The 17991-nt window shown below is 34.6% G+C and overlaps 1 protein-coding gene across 5 annotated transcripts in view; it reads right to left on the reverse strand.

The window, feature by feature from the left end:
• The window catches only part of LOC108025705 (serine/threonine-protein kinase tousled-like 1), a 78650-nt gene that overhangs the window by 12845 nt on the left and 47814 nt on the right, over nucleotides 1-17991 (reverse strand). The window contains exons 1-2 of one of the 5 annotated variants that reach the window (XM_017096250.3): nucleotides 2944-3054; nucleotides 756-1026 (exon numbers count right to left, since the gene is read on the reverse strand). The exons of the other annotated variants lie outside the window; for them this stretch is intronic. Coding sequence (XP_016951739.1) covers nucleotides 756-794 — 39 coding nt within the window. The 5' untranslated portion in view covers nucleotides 795-1026; nucleotides 2944-3054. Of the gene's footprint in view, nucleotides 1-755; nucleotides 1027-2943; nucleotides 3055-17991 lie in introns of those variants that run through there. 5 annotated transcript variants of the gene reach the window in all.

Here is a 17991-nt window from a genome sequence, read left to right on the forward strand (position 1 = left end):
AGCAACGTTCAGAAAATTTTTTTAATGCAAATGTTAACACCTTTAATATTTTGTAATCAAAAAGCAGCCGCAACAAATGAAACCCGGTGACCTCGTATTAATTTGTTCAAGTGCTGTTTAACTAAAATTATGTACATAAGTATAGCCAACTAAAAATGGTTAGTAATTGTACAAGTAAATATGTATGTACGCACATATAAAAAAAAGTATTTTAAAAATTTTTTTTTAATTTTTTCCTAAATCTATTTTTTTTATGAAAATGAGATGATGTTAACTATTCCTTTTTGACCAGTGTCACTGCAAAAGAGATGGCAATATTTGTGCCGTTATTTTGCCGATGGAATGCAAGCTAACGGTTACCTTGCCAATGACAGGTGATGCAGCCAGAAAGAGAGGGGTGGACGGGCGGAGAGAGCGAGAGGGCGGATGAGGTCCAAGGGCCCATCTACACTATTCACATCCATAAACTTATTAGGACTCCTAGAAACTGCATAAATCGCCATATTGGTTTAACAATGTATATTATATTTTTCACCTGATTAATTTGTACCTTAAAAATATAGGGTACTTCAGTTTTTTTTTTTGATTCGACAACCCCACTATTATTTTCAGCCCAGCTGTATGCAAATGCGGCAAAATCAATTGGGCGCAAATGAAATGAAATGAAATTCAAGACGAAAATAAAATTACGTGCCCGTACACAACAAGAGTCATTGGCATATGGGAATGACGTGATATATGTGCTATATACTCACTTTTGCATATTTCGGTTTTCGGTTTTCAACCACAAACATGAAAATCAATTAAGTCTGGCCAACGATTTTCACTGGTCTTTCGTTGACTGGGTTTTCTTTAGTTTTTCCAGCGATTTTTCTTAGTTTTCAATGGATGAGTTGAGTTTGAGTTGCACTTTTTTGCGATTCGTCGCTGATTTTTCCTCCATTTGATTTGTGAAACTTTCACCCGAAACAAGCCAATGTGCCAGAGCCAAATGATTAACTTTTTCTATACACCTCTATTTTTCTTCTTTTTTTTTGCATATGGGTGAGTTAGTTAGAGAGTGTTGTGTGTGTGTATACATACATATGTGGACATATGCTTTCCCAGGTCCCCGAAAAATACAAGCCGAATGTCAGCTGACGTAATCGCGCAGCATAACAAATACCAAAAAAAAAAAGGCTGAGAAAAAATAAAAGATTCGGTGTATAAAACAAAAGTTTTGTGAATTGGGCGCGCGTGTGTCGCCGTCGTCAAGTTGAGTCAATCAACAAATACACACGTACTCCTATAAAGTCGTCAGATGTCCACATGAAACTACGGTGAAAACTCTTCAGAACGAACCAGCTTGTTTATGAATTTATAATATTGAAAGCACTATAGTACACTACTCTTAAAAGAAATGTATCGGATTTTGAAATAAAAAATCTAATTTGTAAAATCAGATTTTAATTTTGAGAAATTTTTTTGATCAGCTTCCAATATAAAAAACAAACCAGCGATTCAATATCAGAGGGCCCACTGTAGATTAATACAGACATACATATACATAATTGTAAATTGTTAAGCAGTTGTCGCACAATCAGAAAAAAAGAGCAAAGAGAGCAAAACAGAAACACTAAAAGATGTGGAAGACGGGACAAAAGAGAGAGAACGAGCGAATCACGAACAAACAAACAAAAGGGAAATGTTATCGAAGATGTTAAATGGCAAAATCTAAAAGTATATTTCCTTTAACGACTTAAATCAACTAGGTCAACACTGGAAGAGATAAGGAAAATTTAACGACAAATTATCGAAGAAGCTATCATTTCTGCCAGAGCTCTCCTAATTGGACTTTAATTCGCCATTTCCGATCAGAAATACTAAACAAATCGCGTAATCAGTTAGAAGGAAATAGGAGGGGATGAATAACTAATTAAAATGTATAAAAGCTTTGTGAGATTAAAACGGGCAAAATGCTTAAAATATGCATAGGCGACAAGCTTTTGACGTTTATCGGTTTGTCTTTGTTTGTCGTTTGCCTTTTGTTGTTTCCCTTTTGATAACGAACGGCGAGTAAGAAAAATACAACAAAAGAGAGCCCACACAAACAGCGTCGAGAACGAGAAACAACAAATGAACACACCGCGAATGCTGAAACAAAACAATGGCGAAAAAACATAGAGAACACCTATGAGAGCAGGGGGAGAGGGGGGGAGGGCGAGAAGAGAAACAGAAACTGCACCACGAAAAGTGGAGAACATCAGTGATGTCAGCTCAATTAAAAAAACGTCACGTTTCTAGTTTAAAATAGCTAAAAGGTGATGTTACCCTAATCTGCTTATAAATAAAATTAGGCACTACTGTAAATTGTATTCCCCTACAGTTAAATTTGGAATGCAGTTATTAGCTGTTCAGCTGGGAAACTTCTAATCGTCAATTGCACCTGCCCCAAAAATATGCTTCTTCTGGCGGGGAAAACCACCAAACGGCCAGCACAGTTTCTCTGGCAAAGTCGCGAGAAATCGACGGCGTCTAATTATGCTGCACCAACAAATACAACTAAAGCAAGCGGCGGGAGAGCCCAAGGGAAGGCAGAGGGAGTGGGAGAACGCACAGTGGGAAGTAGGGGAGGCAGTGGAAGGGAGAGAAAGAGAGCGACCCAGTCAGTGGAAAACAGACGACGACCCACGACAACAAAAAACGCAACGAGTGACGACGACGAACGAGTTGCTCTCCTCCTCTCGCCCCCTCTCTCTTTTTCCACCCCCTCCATCACTTGAACACACTTTGAAAACAGTTCAATTTACTATTTGAGCAAACGCGAAATGCAAAAACAATCAGCACACACACACCTATGTACACACACAAACACTCGGAAATAAAGAAGTTAAACACACAAAAAAAAAGCAACGAACACGGAGAGGCAAGAGTGTCGGAATAAAATAAATAAAAGCAACTGACGTTTTTTTTCGCCGTTTCTTTTTCTTTTCGCTCCTTTCGTTTTCCTTTTTGATTTGCGCTTCGTTTTGGCTGCGCGTGTTTTTCGTTTCAGTTATTATTGAGACTAAAATGCGGCGTGAGATTTGATTGTGAGTAAGCGCAACGCAAGGCGCAAATCGTCAAAACGGCGACGCCGGCAGCGGCAGCGGCTGCGGCCGAGACGGCGGCAGAGCGCGGCTAACACGACAAAAAAAATCGTAGTAATAATAGTAAAAGGCGACGACATAGAAAATTCACAAAAGTAAAAGCCCACGACGAATGTCGAACCAAAAGCAGCCAGAAAGTTGAATACCCTAGGAAAAGCATAAAATCTTGCAACAAATTTTCTTTACAAGTTTTTTTAAATTTTATTTTAGGATCTGTTAAAACCAATATTAAAAAAAAACGAATGAATCAATCCTAAATTTAGGGACAATTATCTAAAGCTTAGTAAATAATAAAAAATATCTTAGTGATAGTTAGAATATTTTAGAATATATACAAAAAAAATAGGGATTCTTATAGTAATCAACTAATATTATATTATGGTATAATATTAAAAGAAATAATTGATTTTAGACTTTGATGGGTTTAAGCTGAAACTTTTAGGGTAAAACTTTAATACTTTTAAAAGTATGTACTATATGGTATTATATCTATGTAAATCGATTATAAAATCCCCTTTATAAGGTCAAACGACTGACGAGGGGCGTGGCACATAGACATTGGTAGAACTTGTACGGGTCGAAAAAAAGGTTATAAGTTCACGAATTCTTTTTTTTTCGTCACTTCTTTCTGCCTGTGTCAACAGCAAATATTTCATATGAGGTAATCGACTTTGTCGACGTGAAACGTTTTTCTGTTTATCAAAAAATGTATAAAAATACCCGGCAAAGCAAAACAAACCCGAAAATTGCCAAAAGCCAGACAAAGAAGCAACATTACCGCATCTGTTGAAATGAATAATATTCCCTAGTTTTTTCTTTCCTTTTTTTTATACACAAAAATACCAACATCCTACATTCATAGGTGAGAAATCTTGACAGAAATTTCACCGCTCGGGCGAATGGAATTTTTGAGGACTATTATGAAAAGAATAAAATTAAAACGAAACTGCAGGCGTTCGGGGGCAATTAGTTTATTTTTAGAGCAGTTCAAGAGGGCAGGAAGGAAAGGAGTGGGTATACGAAATAAGTGGGGAGATAGGGGGGATAATACTAATAACATGGTGTATTGGATGTGGAAGCACTGTGGATGTGGATGGTAAACTGTGCTGTGGCATATAGGGAGGGAATCGGAATGGGTCTATGAGTTAACTTCATTATTCTTATCAACGGCAAAAGTCGGGGGATACTTATGTACATACGAACCCAAGTACATTATGTACGCGAGGAGAAAGATAACGAGTGCAGAGGAAGCGGCGGTAGAAAGTAGGGGGTACACGACAGAGATTGTGTGGCGGTACTACTGTTGTACAAAAATTCACGGAACCAACCACATTGCCCAGGTTCTTTGTGAGAAAAAACTACCTCAAATCGATTAAAAATATTAAAACTCTGACATTCTTTGATTATATCATATAATACATCGATATGATATGATGTAATACATCATTAAAATATAATAATATGATATGATATATCATTATAATGTAACATAATAATTAAATGCCAAGTTCCTGGTTTTGTAATTTTTATACTTCCTATGATATAAAGTCTAATATCGTTATAGATCTATTACAATACTACCAATATCATTATATATAGAAAAACATCTTTAAATCGATCAAGTATTTTAAAACTCTGATATACTATGATATGATATAATATATCAATATATGATACAATAAATCAATAAAATACAGTATATTATGATATAATATATAATTATAATATAAAATAATAATTAAATCCCAAGTTCCAGGTTTTGTAAGTTTTATACTTGCTATGATATAAAGTCTAATATTGTTATAGAAGTATTACAATACTATTTATACTTCCTATAATATACAGTCAAATATCGTTATAGGCCTATTACAATACTATTTACACTTCCTATAAAACAAAGTCTAATATCATGATTGATAGAAAAACATCTTTAAATCGATCAAGTATTTTAAAACTGTGTTTAGATGGTATGATATATCATTATGATGTGATATAAGACATCAATAAAATATATTATAATATATCATTATAATATAACATAATAATAGTAAATCCCAAACCTGGTTTTGTAATTTTAATACTTCCTCCAACACAAAGTCTAGCCAGAACCACAATTTGAGTGCTGTAATGCCTTACCCAAATGTTTTTGTAATGCCATCCCATACAGGGTACCTAAGCCGCCGATTTTGTTTACTTCCCCCGAGCAATTGGGTTTCTTTAAGCACGTACCTCCACAATAGCCCCAGACTGGCATTCGGTTTCATGAAAATAACACAGAAATCGGCACAACCGAGCACCTTAATCGATTTGTCATTGAGACCGACTGCTTAAGCGAAGTACAAATTGCGATTCTGAGGATGAGCTGAGGTACCGCGAGGCACCATATGTATCTGGTGAGTCAGGGGCCGAGTGTCCCTCGGTTTGTCCGATTCTTTGGCCCCTCATCTGGAGCTGGGGAGTCGCGCTTCGCTGTCACCGTCACCGTTACCGGGTGACGACAGAAGGCCAGAAAAATCGAGAAGAGCCCCGGGACAGGACAGCCTTCGGTTGCCCCTGGGCTGTGGGTTAAACGCAACCCGTTTCCCTGCACCACACACTCTATATATGGACATGTATATCGCATTATGTGCTGCCATACGTATACGCATTATTTATTGATCAGTTCTGCTTGGCTTTGCGTTTTTCCTTTCCAATGCCTATTGAGTTATTGATTTTGATTCCCTCCCCCCCCCTACCATTATCTTGCAGTTTCTTTTTTATGTAACCCTGTGTATCTACAGAGGTGTGTGCTTTTTTTTTTATATAGCCCCTCCGCTCTAGAACATTGCCCTCTACACTTTGCTGTTTGCCCGCCGCTGAGCTTTTGTGATTTTTGTTCTGCTCTTTTTATTGCCATTGAAACAATTTGTACTTAAAATTGTTTAGATAAGATTTAATTAGAGCAAACAATGCAGTAAAGGCAAACAGAAACCAAACGGAGGAGAAGAAAGCGAAAATACAGAGAGGAGGGAACGGGTAAATCGTTGGAGATAGGTAAAAAAAATATAGATAAATTGTACAAAGAGGGATTATAAAATTAATATCCGAAAATATAATATTTATAAATATTTTTAAAATATTTTACAGAAATTCCCATTGCCAATATAAGCTTAGGGCATCCGTTTTTTTTTGGCTTTGGCTAAAAATTAATTACATATTTTGTTTGAAAAATGCATTAAAAATTGCAACTAGAATATATACAGTGAGATTTAATTTTTAGTTATTAAACAATATTATAAAACAATACGTTTTTCATTTAAAAAAATTCAATAAAAATTGTTTCTAAAGCAATAGAAAAAAACAATACCTGTTTCATTTGAAAATTACATAGCAATTCCTTTAAAAAATGTATAAAGTTACATTATAATGTTATTATTAAACAATATTATAAAACCATACATATTTCATTTAAAAAGTCATTGAAAATTGTTTCTAAAAAAAAATTGCAAATTGTTTCCAAAATATATTTAAAGAGTGAGATATACTTTACTTATAAAACAATATTATAATGAAAATTACAAGGCAAATTGTTAAAAAAAAATCATAAATTTACAGATTGAGATAATATCTTATTATAAAACAATATTATAATGAAAATGACATGGCAAATTGTTTCTAAAAATGGCTAAAATTATACAGTGTTTGTATTATATCAGGATTATTTTCTGTGTAATTTAATGGATTCGATTTTCTTTTCCTTGGGCTTCGCCTTAGGTGTTGTAAATTTTTCATTTCATTTGAATAACAGTATTTGCAATTATTTTTATGTCAATTTCCCCGGGCATTTGGCATTTAAATGCGAATTTCACTGGGATTCTCGGGCTTTTCTGGTTTCGGTTTTCAGTTTTCGGTTTTCGGTTTTCAGTTGAAATTTCAATCAAAGAGCAACTCGTGAATATTTATCGGCCAGACTAATTGTGACATACTTAGTCGTAAATAAGTGAGTGGGCATGTACAAGGCACGCTTATATATGTGTATATACCGGGGGGCACCATGTATATAAGGCGCTGTAGCAGCGGCAGCAACAACCATTCGAGGGGCAATGGCGCACTTTAATAATAAAAATCACTCATACGTAATTTCATTGGAATTTCACGCTGCTCCCCCTCCCCCTCTCCTCTTCTTTATCGCCCTCTGCCTTGTGCCTCCTCCTTCGCCGTCCGCTTTGGGCCCAACTTCTGCTCTTCGATTCTGACTGTGCACCCAGATTCGTTGGCCATTTTTTACTTGATTTTATTTTATCCGCCAAGCGCAAGCTTGAAAAGCTCTTTTTTCTCTTCTTTTTGGGATATACCAGAAATTATAACATTTTTTAGTTCATTCACTAAAAATAAATGTAATGAAAATAAATCATTTGATTAAGAAGATTTTACTATCCCGCGTAATATTCATATTTCCTCTATTAATTTATTATCCCATAATATAATCGAAACAAAAATTCTTTTTAATTTTGATTACAATAAATACAATAAAATTATTTTCTGATTTAAATATAAAGAGTTGTATAATTCCATCGAAATACACAGAATATTTCAATTCAGTGATTTAAAAGTAATTTAATACAAATATCTAATTTGATTATGAATATTTTTTTAATTCCATGTAACTTTTTGGGTTTCATCTATAAATTTATTATCACAAAATTATGTAAAAATACAAAAAAGATTTATTCAATTTTGTAATAAAAAATAACTATAATTTTAATATGTTCTCATTATAAATTTTTATTATTTCTTGTTAATATATTTAGATTTTCTTCTTTATATCTATGACCACAAAATTAAATAAAAATAGATACTTACATATAAGAGAATAAGTTTATTTCTTAAAAAAAAAAAAAATATAATACTAATATATTCCGATTTGATTATAAATAGTATTCCATTAAATATATAGATTTTCCTAACAATAAATGTATGTATTGGATTGTTTAATTTTTTCTTAGCAAAGAAATATATATACAATACTAATAAATTACAAATATAAACAATTTTTGTGACGAAATTAAATCGAACAAACCAAGATAATATTAATTCTTGAATTAAATAGTATAGTTTTAATATTTCTAAAGAGTAGCTTCTGCTTGCTGAGGTATTAGAACAATAAATAATTTAAATGCGTTTTTAAATATTTTTTAAAATTCCAATTTGCTTGTAAATAAATATTTACAATTTTTGTTGCTAGTATTTAGTACTATGATATAATAGTTTATGAGTATTTACACAAAGGAACATCTGTTCTTGAGTTCCTCAAGGCTTTTCGAGGGCTCTTTGCTCGTGTGTCGAAAATCCCTGGCCAACGGGGCGTATGCGTGATGCTTGTGTTTCGTGGTTTCTGTAGTTTGATTGGTTTAAGCCCTCATCATTGGCCGCGGCCGCTGTCTCAGCCGCTGCAGCAGCAGCACCACTACACTGCCACCTTAACCCACTGGCCACCACATCCTCCGAAGCGGGCCCCTCGGCCCCTTAACCCCTCCTCGCCGCCGCCCACTACCTTTTGGTCCACAGATTTCGCTCTCGCCAAAATTCGCAGCTCACTTCTGGGTTAACGATTGAGGCGGAGACGGGGGTGGGGGAGGGGGAGGGGGTGCGGCAGTGGGTGGTCGGTTTGGCTTCCCTTTTGCTACCAACCAGCAGACTGCCACTGGAATGGTGCTCCCTCTCGCTCGCACTCGTGGCCCTGCGTCAAGAGCAGCAACATCTGAGTGCAGAACTAACTAAACAACAACAGAAGTGAAGGCAAAGCAGCGCGGCAGAGCTGCAGCAGAGCGTGGGCAGAGGGGCGACTGCACTGGGAGAAATTGGCGAGTAGCACTTCATACATTTGACATTTAAAATGTTGAAATAACCGTTTTTATTCCCATTTTAAATTTTTATTTTAAATATAATATAAATATAAAAAAAGAAATAAATAAAATAGGTAATACTTAGTAATATAAAAATATTTTTTACATTAATAACTAAATAAAAAAGCTATTGAAACTTAATAAGAAAAAGTTTCTTTAATAAAAGTTGTCTAAGAAAAATGCAGAAAAATCTATTCTAAATATTTTTGACTTGATTATAAATATATTAACTATTCTTAGTAAAACTCAATAAATTCTTTTAAAATGAATTTTCCCTGTAACTAACCAATTATTGTCTCAGTAATCGATTTTTCGCAGTGTATCAGTTGGAGAAAGCAGTGCAATCATCAGCAGAGGCTGAATAACTAGCGGAGAAAGAGCCAAAAAGGAGGGGGAGGTGGTGGCGAGGGGGGTTTCTACCCCGTGGGAGGCCAAAGAGGTGGAAATGTGGGTGGGGGCGATAGAGGGGGAGGCAGAAATAGCCTGCCAAATACACAGAGGCCAAAACCGAAGCCAAGGCAAATATTTCAAACTCGCCTGGAAATATGGAAAGTTTGTGTGCGTGTGAGTTGCGTGCGTACATGTATATGTACATATGTGTGTGTGTGTGGGGGGCTTTGAGAGCATCTGCCTGCGAGTGTGTGTGTGTGTGGGGGGGGTGTTCGTGTGCTTTGGGCCAAATGCATTCGGCGTTTCTGCACCTGCTGCACTCTAAAGTCCACCCAGCTCCTTTCCAAAAAATGCTAACACCCTTTTTTGTACACTCGAAAAAATTCTTATTATTTCTAAAAACATTAAGATCAAGGTGCTTACAGACAAATATGTATATTTTAATATGTCAATTTGGCTTAAAAAACTGTCTGAAAAACTGAAAAATATTTCTTTTTAATATTTCTGATTTTTTTATGAAGGTTTGTGGCATTGATTTTTCGACCTTTTCTTAAATTTTAAAGAGCTTTAATCTCTTTAACTTCAATATATAATTATTAAAAAAACGGGTTGTACAATTTTTTTTAATATTGCAAATATTGTATTGTCGAAACTAGTTTGTGATCACATAAATCCACATAAATAAATAGAAATATTGTCTTGTTACATGTGTAAATTATTAAAAAATATATAACAACAAGGTGAAAAATAGTTTTGAAGGTTTATCTTTTTTGTCTTGTTGAGTACATTTATTATAAATGAAAATAAAAATGTTCTATGTTTTTAAACCTTGATCTTTTCCTCCAAAAAATAAAAACAAGATGAAGAACTAGTTTTTGAAGTCCTATTCTTTTTTGTCCTATAAAGCACATTTATTATAAACGAAACAAAAAATTTCCTAAGTGATCAAACTTTTTTTTAGGTATTTCCACTTTTTCTTTAACTAAGAACCTCTCCCCTCGGCCACTTTTTTGGCTGTGTATCAATTTCAAAATGGCGTAGTGAATGTTGCCACGGCTGGCGCAAAAGGGGGTGGGGAAAGTTGGGTGGTAGGGGGGCGGTATGCCTACCCAACCCCACCGCCCACTCAACCCCACATACACGAGTGTGTGCGTGTCTCGCGCTATTTGGCGGAAGTCACAAACTTATTGGTTAGCAACGGACCAAAAAGGGGGCGGCCAGGGGCGTAGTTGGAGAGGGAGGGGCGGGGGGGTTGCTCTGGAAAAGCCCGGACAAAATGGCGGACATGGCCTAGAGACGTGTAAACGAAGGCAACAACAACGAGAACAACAACAGCAGCAGCCAGCCAGTACAACAATAAAGCCGAGAAAATTCCGCCAACGATTGACATTTTCCAGTTTGCAAGTATTCCACGAATGTTGCAACGCTTTTCCGACAGCCAACGAAAATACAACTGCATTCCATTTTCCAGCCACCCAACCCCCCAAATCAACTACTTATGTAGCTGCAAAGGCTAATTAGATCATCAGCAAAACTATCAACATTCCATTAGCAATCATTTAAACCAAATTAATTAGGATCCCTTCTATTTCTGCTTTGATAAATGGCATTTTCCACATGAAAAAAAAGAAGTTGCCTCCCTTCATTTCGTATAATACTCACGTAGGACAGATACATCGCTTTGCTATATCCATAAAAAGTATTTCAAGACACAAATAATAACAAATGATTGTTTATCCTTACCTGGAAATAAAGAGAAATCAAAATAGTTAGTTAGGAAGCTTATGTTTTGGTAAATAAACTAAGTGTTTTGCCAAAGAAATCTCCAAAAAAAAAAAGGTAAAATAAATACAAAAGGTCAAGCAGCCTGTACAAAGTAAGATATGCTTTTCATTTGGCTAGTTTGGCCAGGCAAAAGTCTGTTATTAAATTAATAGGGCTGCAAGTTTTCCCTCCCGAGGGCAGGAAAACTCCCACACAAACACACAAACTTCGCTGAAAAGCCTTTGTTAAAGTTCTGGGAAAATGTTGCGCAGCAAAATATGCTACAAAACACACATTCATTTCGTCTATTTTCCTGAATACAAGGAAGGCGACCCCCAGCCCCGGCGGGAAAACTAACTCAACATGACTCTGATTTCAACACATGGAAAACCACCAGCCAACCAGCCAGCCAGCCAAATCTCCCACCCATTCCTAATTTTTTCCATTCGACACTTGTAATTCACCACAGGCCAAAAAGTGCGGGGCGGGGTTGGCGTGTTAAATTATTTAAAGTTTTCCTTAACAAGATGATGATGGCGCCCCAGCACAGACAGCGAGGAAAAGCTGGGGGAAAGGCCGGGAAAATCGGGTAAAAGGCGGGGAAAAGCGCAGAGCGTAAAACAAAAGGTATGGAAAGAAGTATAAAATAAGTGGGTGGAACACAAAATAGAAGGAAAATTGGAGGAAAAAAAAAGAAAAAAAAGGAAGGAAAATAAAGGACTCAGGACGACACACGCAGGCGTGGGCTAGGGATTTTCCAAGGGGGCTTTCCGGGGGACTTTTCACTGCCTTTTTGGACATCGCATCCTTCGTGTCGTCGTTTGTCGGTTTTATGGTCTCGTCTCATCTGCTTTTCCTGCCCATTTTCTCCGCCCCCAGACTTTCCTCATTTTTCCTCGCTTCGCCATGCTTTTTGGTGGTTGGTTAACAATTTTTCTTCGGCTGAATATTATATCATCTCACTTTTCGTTGGCCAAACAAATATAAATAAATAAAAGGCACAAGGGAAAAGTATACAAAGTTAAATATTATTGGGAGAAAAGGCAACTGATAGTTAAATAAATTAATTAATATAAGGTTTAAAAGATTGAAAAAAATATAAGGAATTTCCCTAGCTTCTGAGCTATATAAAAAACTAGGTAAAAATCTAAAAACATGTATACCTTTGACCTCGAAATAGTAAAACGATTTTATGGTAAGTCACGCGATTTAATTTAAGGCGGCCAATGGAGAAATAAATATGAAAAAGTAACACATATTAAACCTTTAAGGACAAAGAAGTATGTTACTTTTAAATAAGAATTAATTCGTCTTAATTATTCAGCAAGTTAAACAAGAAATTAATCTACAACCCTTAACTTTGGTTACATGTTTTCCCCCTTATATTCCATGTCAATTATCACCACACGGGTTTCTTGGCCCACGCGGCGTATGAATTACTTATTAAGTATACGCCTAGCAAGCCCTTGCAGATAATGTATTCATTAGAAGAAAACTGAATAAAAGATGGAATATACCGTGAATTCTACCTAATGTTCGAAATTATTAAGGAAACAAAGAAAAAAAATAATTACTGTAATAAAGAGTTCATTTTACACTTAAAGAACAATGAGAAAATAAATACAAGCATATTGAATTTATAGAAATATGAAAGAAATATATATAAAAAATAAAAATATAAAAAAATATAAATATAATAAATAAAAATATAAAATAATATAAATATAATAAATAAAAATATAAAAAGTATAAATATAAATAAATACAAATTGTTTGAATTTATAAGTATATAAAAAATAATTAAATAAATCAATAAAAATATAAAAAATATAAATATAAAAAAATATAAATATAAAAAATTATATATATAAAAAAATATAAATATAAAAAAATATAAATATAAAAAAATATAAATATAAAATAATATAAATAAAAAAAAATATAAATTAACATAACGTAATTTTAAAATATTTGAACCACCCAAACTCACACAAATTTCCATCGTTTTTCCAGTGTAAGAGAAACTAATTAAAATTTAGAAAAATAACACACGTCTTTTCTTAATTATATAATGGCTCGCCTTGGTAAATATTTAATGCAGATACGTGTATCTTGAAAAATGGAAATGCAAATGTCAAAAGGACAGTCGTCACTTTCATTTCGCAATGCATTAAAAATTTAGCAAATAAATCAATAAGTGCCAGGGCAAAAAAAAGCAATTAAATAGAATGGAATAAATTTATAACGCCAATCAAATATATTTGTGATGTTTTTTCTTATCTATAGATAGTTTAAGTCCAAATAAATCTGAAGCCCGGCCCAACCCAAAGTGTAATTCCAATTCAAAGGTTAAAACACTTCACTTATCTACAATCTGTTTGCCCAGCAATTATTTCACTTTCGAACTTGGCTCGAGTGCTAAATGAATTTTGAACTTCAAACCAAGAGTGGAATTTGGAAGTCGATTTGGGAATTACACTTTGACTTTGTGCATTATTTATCTACCCTTTCCTTTGGGCAATCAGAAAAAAAAGCAATAAAAAACCGAGAAAGCCGAATAAATCGATGTGGAGCCATGTTCAACGAATGTATATATATAGATATCTTTTTCTATATATAGCAGCCATATGGAACAGTTGTTGCTAGGGCCTAGAGTTGTTGCTCTGTAAAATGGGCGAATGCCAATAAAAAATATCAAACAAACAGGGACAGGTATACGCGGAGCAACAGGGACGGAAAGAGCTAAAAAATGGGGGGAAAAACTTGAGTAGTTTCGCAACTTTGTCATCGCAACTCACTTCACTTCAAATGAAATGGAATTTTCAAAACTAAGTAAGCGAGTAGCAGAAAGAGTGGAAAAACAGTGCAGGCAAGTTTTAAGTAGTTTCAGTTTTTTATGTCCTTAATGGAGTTCTTGAAAAAAAAAAACCACAAAGGATTAAATCTATTCTAATTTTACCTGTTCCTTTTTTTTTACTATTTTAGAAATGCATTTTTTTTGTAAAAATGTTTACTAAAAACTTCCAAGTTCCATAATAAACCCTTCGGAAAGCATCACCTGCGTTACTTAATATTTAAAAAATAACTTCTTTGCTTTTGTTTATACAAGTTATAAAGAGTGGAGAAATAATGGAGGCAAGTCTTAAGCAGTTTACGTTTTTTATGACCTTTATGCAGTTTGTGAAGAAAAACTACCAGGTCTTAAACCTATATAATATGAGTACCGGTTTCGTTTTTAAGAGTAAATTGTTCTTGATTTTTACAACTAACCAAGTTTCGTAAAGAAAACAAAGTGAAGACAAAGCACCTGACACATTAAGAAGTGTCTTGTGACTTCTTTTAACAAATAAGTTGTGTCGTTTTCGAGAAAGACGCGAGAGCGCTTTCGTTTTCAAGAGTAAATTGTTCTTGATTACTACAACCAAATTTTATTAAGAAAAACCCTTCGAAAAACAATGTAAACTTAGGGAAAAACAACACCTGACAAATCAAGAAGAAGGGTTTTTGGTTTGAGGACTCGTTTCGAGAGGGAAAAGTAAGCGCTCTTATTTTTAAGAGTAAATCGTTCTTGATTTTTACAACTAACCAACTTTCATTAAAAAACCCCTTTGAAAAACAATGCAAACTTGGTGAAAACAAATCACCTGACAAACATTTACAAATTGTGCTGCGAATGGGTGTGGATTTTTGACCAGAAATCGATGAAAACAATTTAAATTTGGTTTCACCACTAATTTGTGTTCGTTTGGTGTAAAAATGCAATTTGTACTTTGTTTTTTCTGTTGTATTTTTTTTCTGAGGGTGCGAAAGTTCGATTCGATTTGTTTCGATTTTCGGGTTTTCGGTTGTTTCTGGTTGTTTTTCTGTTTTGTTGTTGGTCATTGATTGCAATGGCACTAAAAACAACAAAAACGATCTCTTTAGAGAGGCAATTGCAATGTGCACAAGTGTGTCTGTATGTAAATTGCTTTGTTTATGGGCCAAGCGAACAAAGCAAAAAGCGAACAAATCGGCAACACAGAAATATATACATGTATAGTATAGTATGTACAGAGCGTATGTACATAGATGCCTCCGATTACATAAATACAAAATTCAATTGAAAGTCGTTCAAGTGCAAAATAGGCAAAAAGAAACTAAAACAAAAAGTAAAGTAAAGTAATAATAAAGAAGAAAGCTTCGAATTTATGGCGAAAGGGAAATGCTCTGGGTTTTCAGTGGACACAAAAGTATTTAAAAAACATTTTTTTAGTTTTTAATTTATACAAGTTTTAGGGAAAATATTTTTAATTAACTTGGCATAAATGCTGGCACTTATAAAATTATTAACAATTAGCTAAATACCTTCTAAAAAAGTATTTCTTAGTTATACTTATTTTACTTATCATTTTCAGCGCCTTATGCTTTGTAAACTATCTTAATAACCTTCCTAAACGCAATCTGCCTCTTCTGAGAATTCATTTTGATCAAAGTCTTTGTTAATGTGGTGCAAAAAAAGATGCAGAGATCAGCGATATATAGTCACAATACCTATGCCTGTATATAGTCATGATTTCTCTATTTTCTCACTTTGATGGCGTGCAAACTGCAGCGAAATGTAAACAGAAAATGCGAATTGAAACGGCAACAGAGCAGCAAAGAACAAAGATACAAATCTGTATTTGTAAAGTATCTGATCGGAGAAAAGAAAATGGGAAATTGTAACTCTTATTTCAATTAAAAAAGAAAAACCCTTTACTTTAAAAAACCCTTATCAGCATTGATTAAAAACGAATTAGATTTTCCCCCTGCCACCATTGCAGTTTGAGTGTCTTTTCTTCCTCTCCGCACATGTGTTTTTAGATCTTTTTCTTTTTTTTAGTGGAAACTTCGATTCATTGAACTGCACTTACATGGGTATATGAATACATATATGTGTGTATGCAGAGAGGGGGCAGTCAGGGGGGCGTTCGGTGGAGGAAAACCAGTTTTCCGTCTCAGTTTTCCCCGTCTCTCGGCTTCAGTTGAGTTCCAATTGCAATCGCAATTCCACAATTGTCAACTGCCTTTCTCGACGATTTCTTTGGATTTGAATGCAACCGATATAGACACACAGAGGCATACACACATAGCTGTATATACGTACAAACAGATAAACACATCTGAAAGATACACAGACAATGGGAACCAGATTTGCACTGCTTCAAAAATATTTCCCCCCTGCCTTAAGTGATTTCAATAGTTTAGTTTGCTTGCCTTGTCTAATTCCATCTCCATTTCAATTTCCATTTCCAATTCCATTTCTTTTTCATTTCATTATCTTTGAGTCGTTCAATTACAAAAATAAGCATTAATTGACGTGAAACAATTACAAAAATCAACAAATTAAAAGAAATAAACCTATAAGTATGTACAAAGACGAAGTGATAAGGAAGAAAATCAACAAATGGAAAATGAGAGGTGTTGGAGGAGTGATAGTGATCGTGGCGAAAGCTGATTGTATAGCAATGAATGAATATGAATTTCAACGCCACGTTTCAAATTGCTTGATCAACAGTTTTATTGTTGGAATGAGTCTAGCAACAATTTCATAATATTTTGAAACTATAGATATTTTTATAAAATAAGAATAGTACGTTGAAAAGTTCCCACTGAAATATTAATAACAAAAATACTTTTAGAGGCGCATAAAACTATTTGTTATATATTGAGAACGATTTTGACACACCTTCAGCTCTCTTTTTTATACATTTACTAACAATCAGATACTTTTATACCCATTTATACCCATTGGTGCATACCTAGTTTTAAATATTTTAAAGCCTACCATAATGCCTACCAGAAAATGTTTTAAAAAACCTTTTATTTTGATTTTTCTTTAATTGAGAACGTGTACTCACACTAAAATCCGAAATTCTTATACGATTCAGTGCTCCCATTGGCGCTCTCTCGGAAGTCTAATTGGAAATTGTGACTAGTGGGGAATTGTTCGCTGGCCGCCTTCTCAATGATAATCCAATTAAATAACAACAGTTATAGATTTACGAGGGTGTGTGTGTGTGTGTGTGTGTGTGTGTGACAGGGGGTATATAGACGCCATCTCCCTCGCACCCGCACACCGTCAGATACATTCGATTTATCTGTAAGTGTATCTGTATCTTTGGGGCACGGAATCTGTATCTGTAGCTGTAGCTGTATCTATTTGCAGTCCAAGTGCATTTATAAATCAAATAATCTCTGTGCTGACGTCCGCTTCTGCTTCCAACTTCGATTTGATCCTCCTCCTCCTTTCCCCCTCCCATTTTACAGCCTTACCCCGCAATGACGTCAACGTGATGCGTTGGCTTTTCATTTGTGGGTCTTATAAGCCCCAACACAAGAAGTAGCAACCAGAAAAACAAACAAGTACTCAATGGTTGCACAGTGGGGAGAACCAAGCGAAAAGTTGACAAATCAATAAAGATTGGCCAGAAACTTAAAAAAACGGAATTTTGCTTTGACCTTTTTTGCATCGTCATTTTTTGCGAAAATCGGTCAAAAATAAAATATTTAAGATGTTAATGCCATTTGATTGGGAATTTTTTTACGAGCTTAACAAGGTATGACATTCCATTTTTGGACCATTACTTTTTTTGTTTCGCTTAAAATATTAATTTTTTTATCTTAGTTTTTTGGCAAAAATCCGATTTTTTCCTTTGACTTTTTTTATGTAACTTGGTCAAAAATGGTCCGAAATCCAAAGGGTGCACTGTTTTGGACAGATAACAAGCTGTAAAATTAATCGCAGTCATTATCTGGCGGATTCTAAAAACTACAAATTTTTTCAAATTTTCACTTTTTTTACA

The sequence above is a fragment of the Drosophila biarmipes genome, chromosome X (genome assembly GCF_025231255.1).
Source record: "Drosophila biarmipes strain raj3 chromosome X, RU_DBia_V1.1, whole genome shotgun sequence".
NCBI lineage: Eukaryota > Metazoa > Arthropoda > Insecta > Diptera > Drosophilidae > Drosophila > Drosophila biarmipes.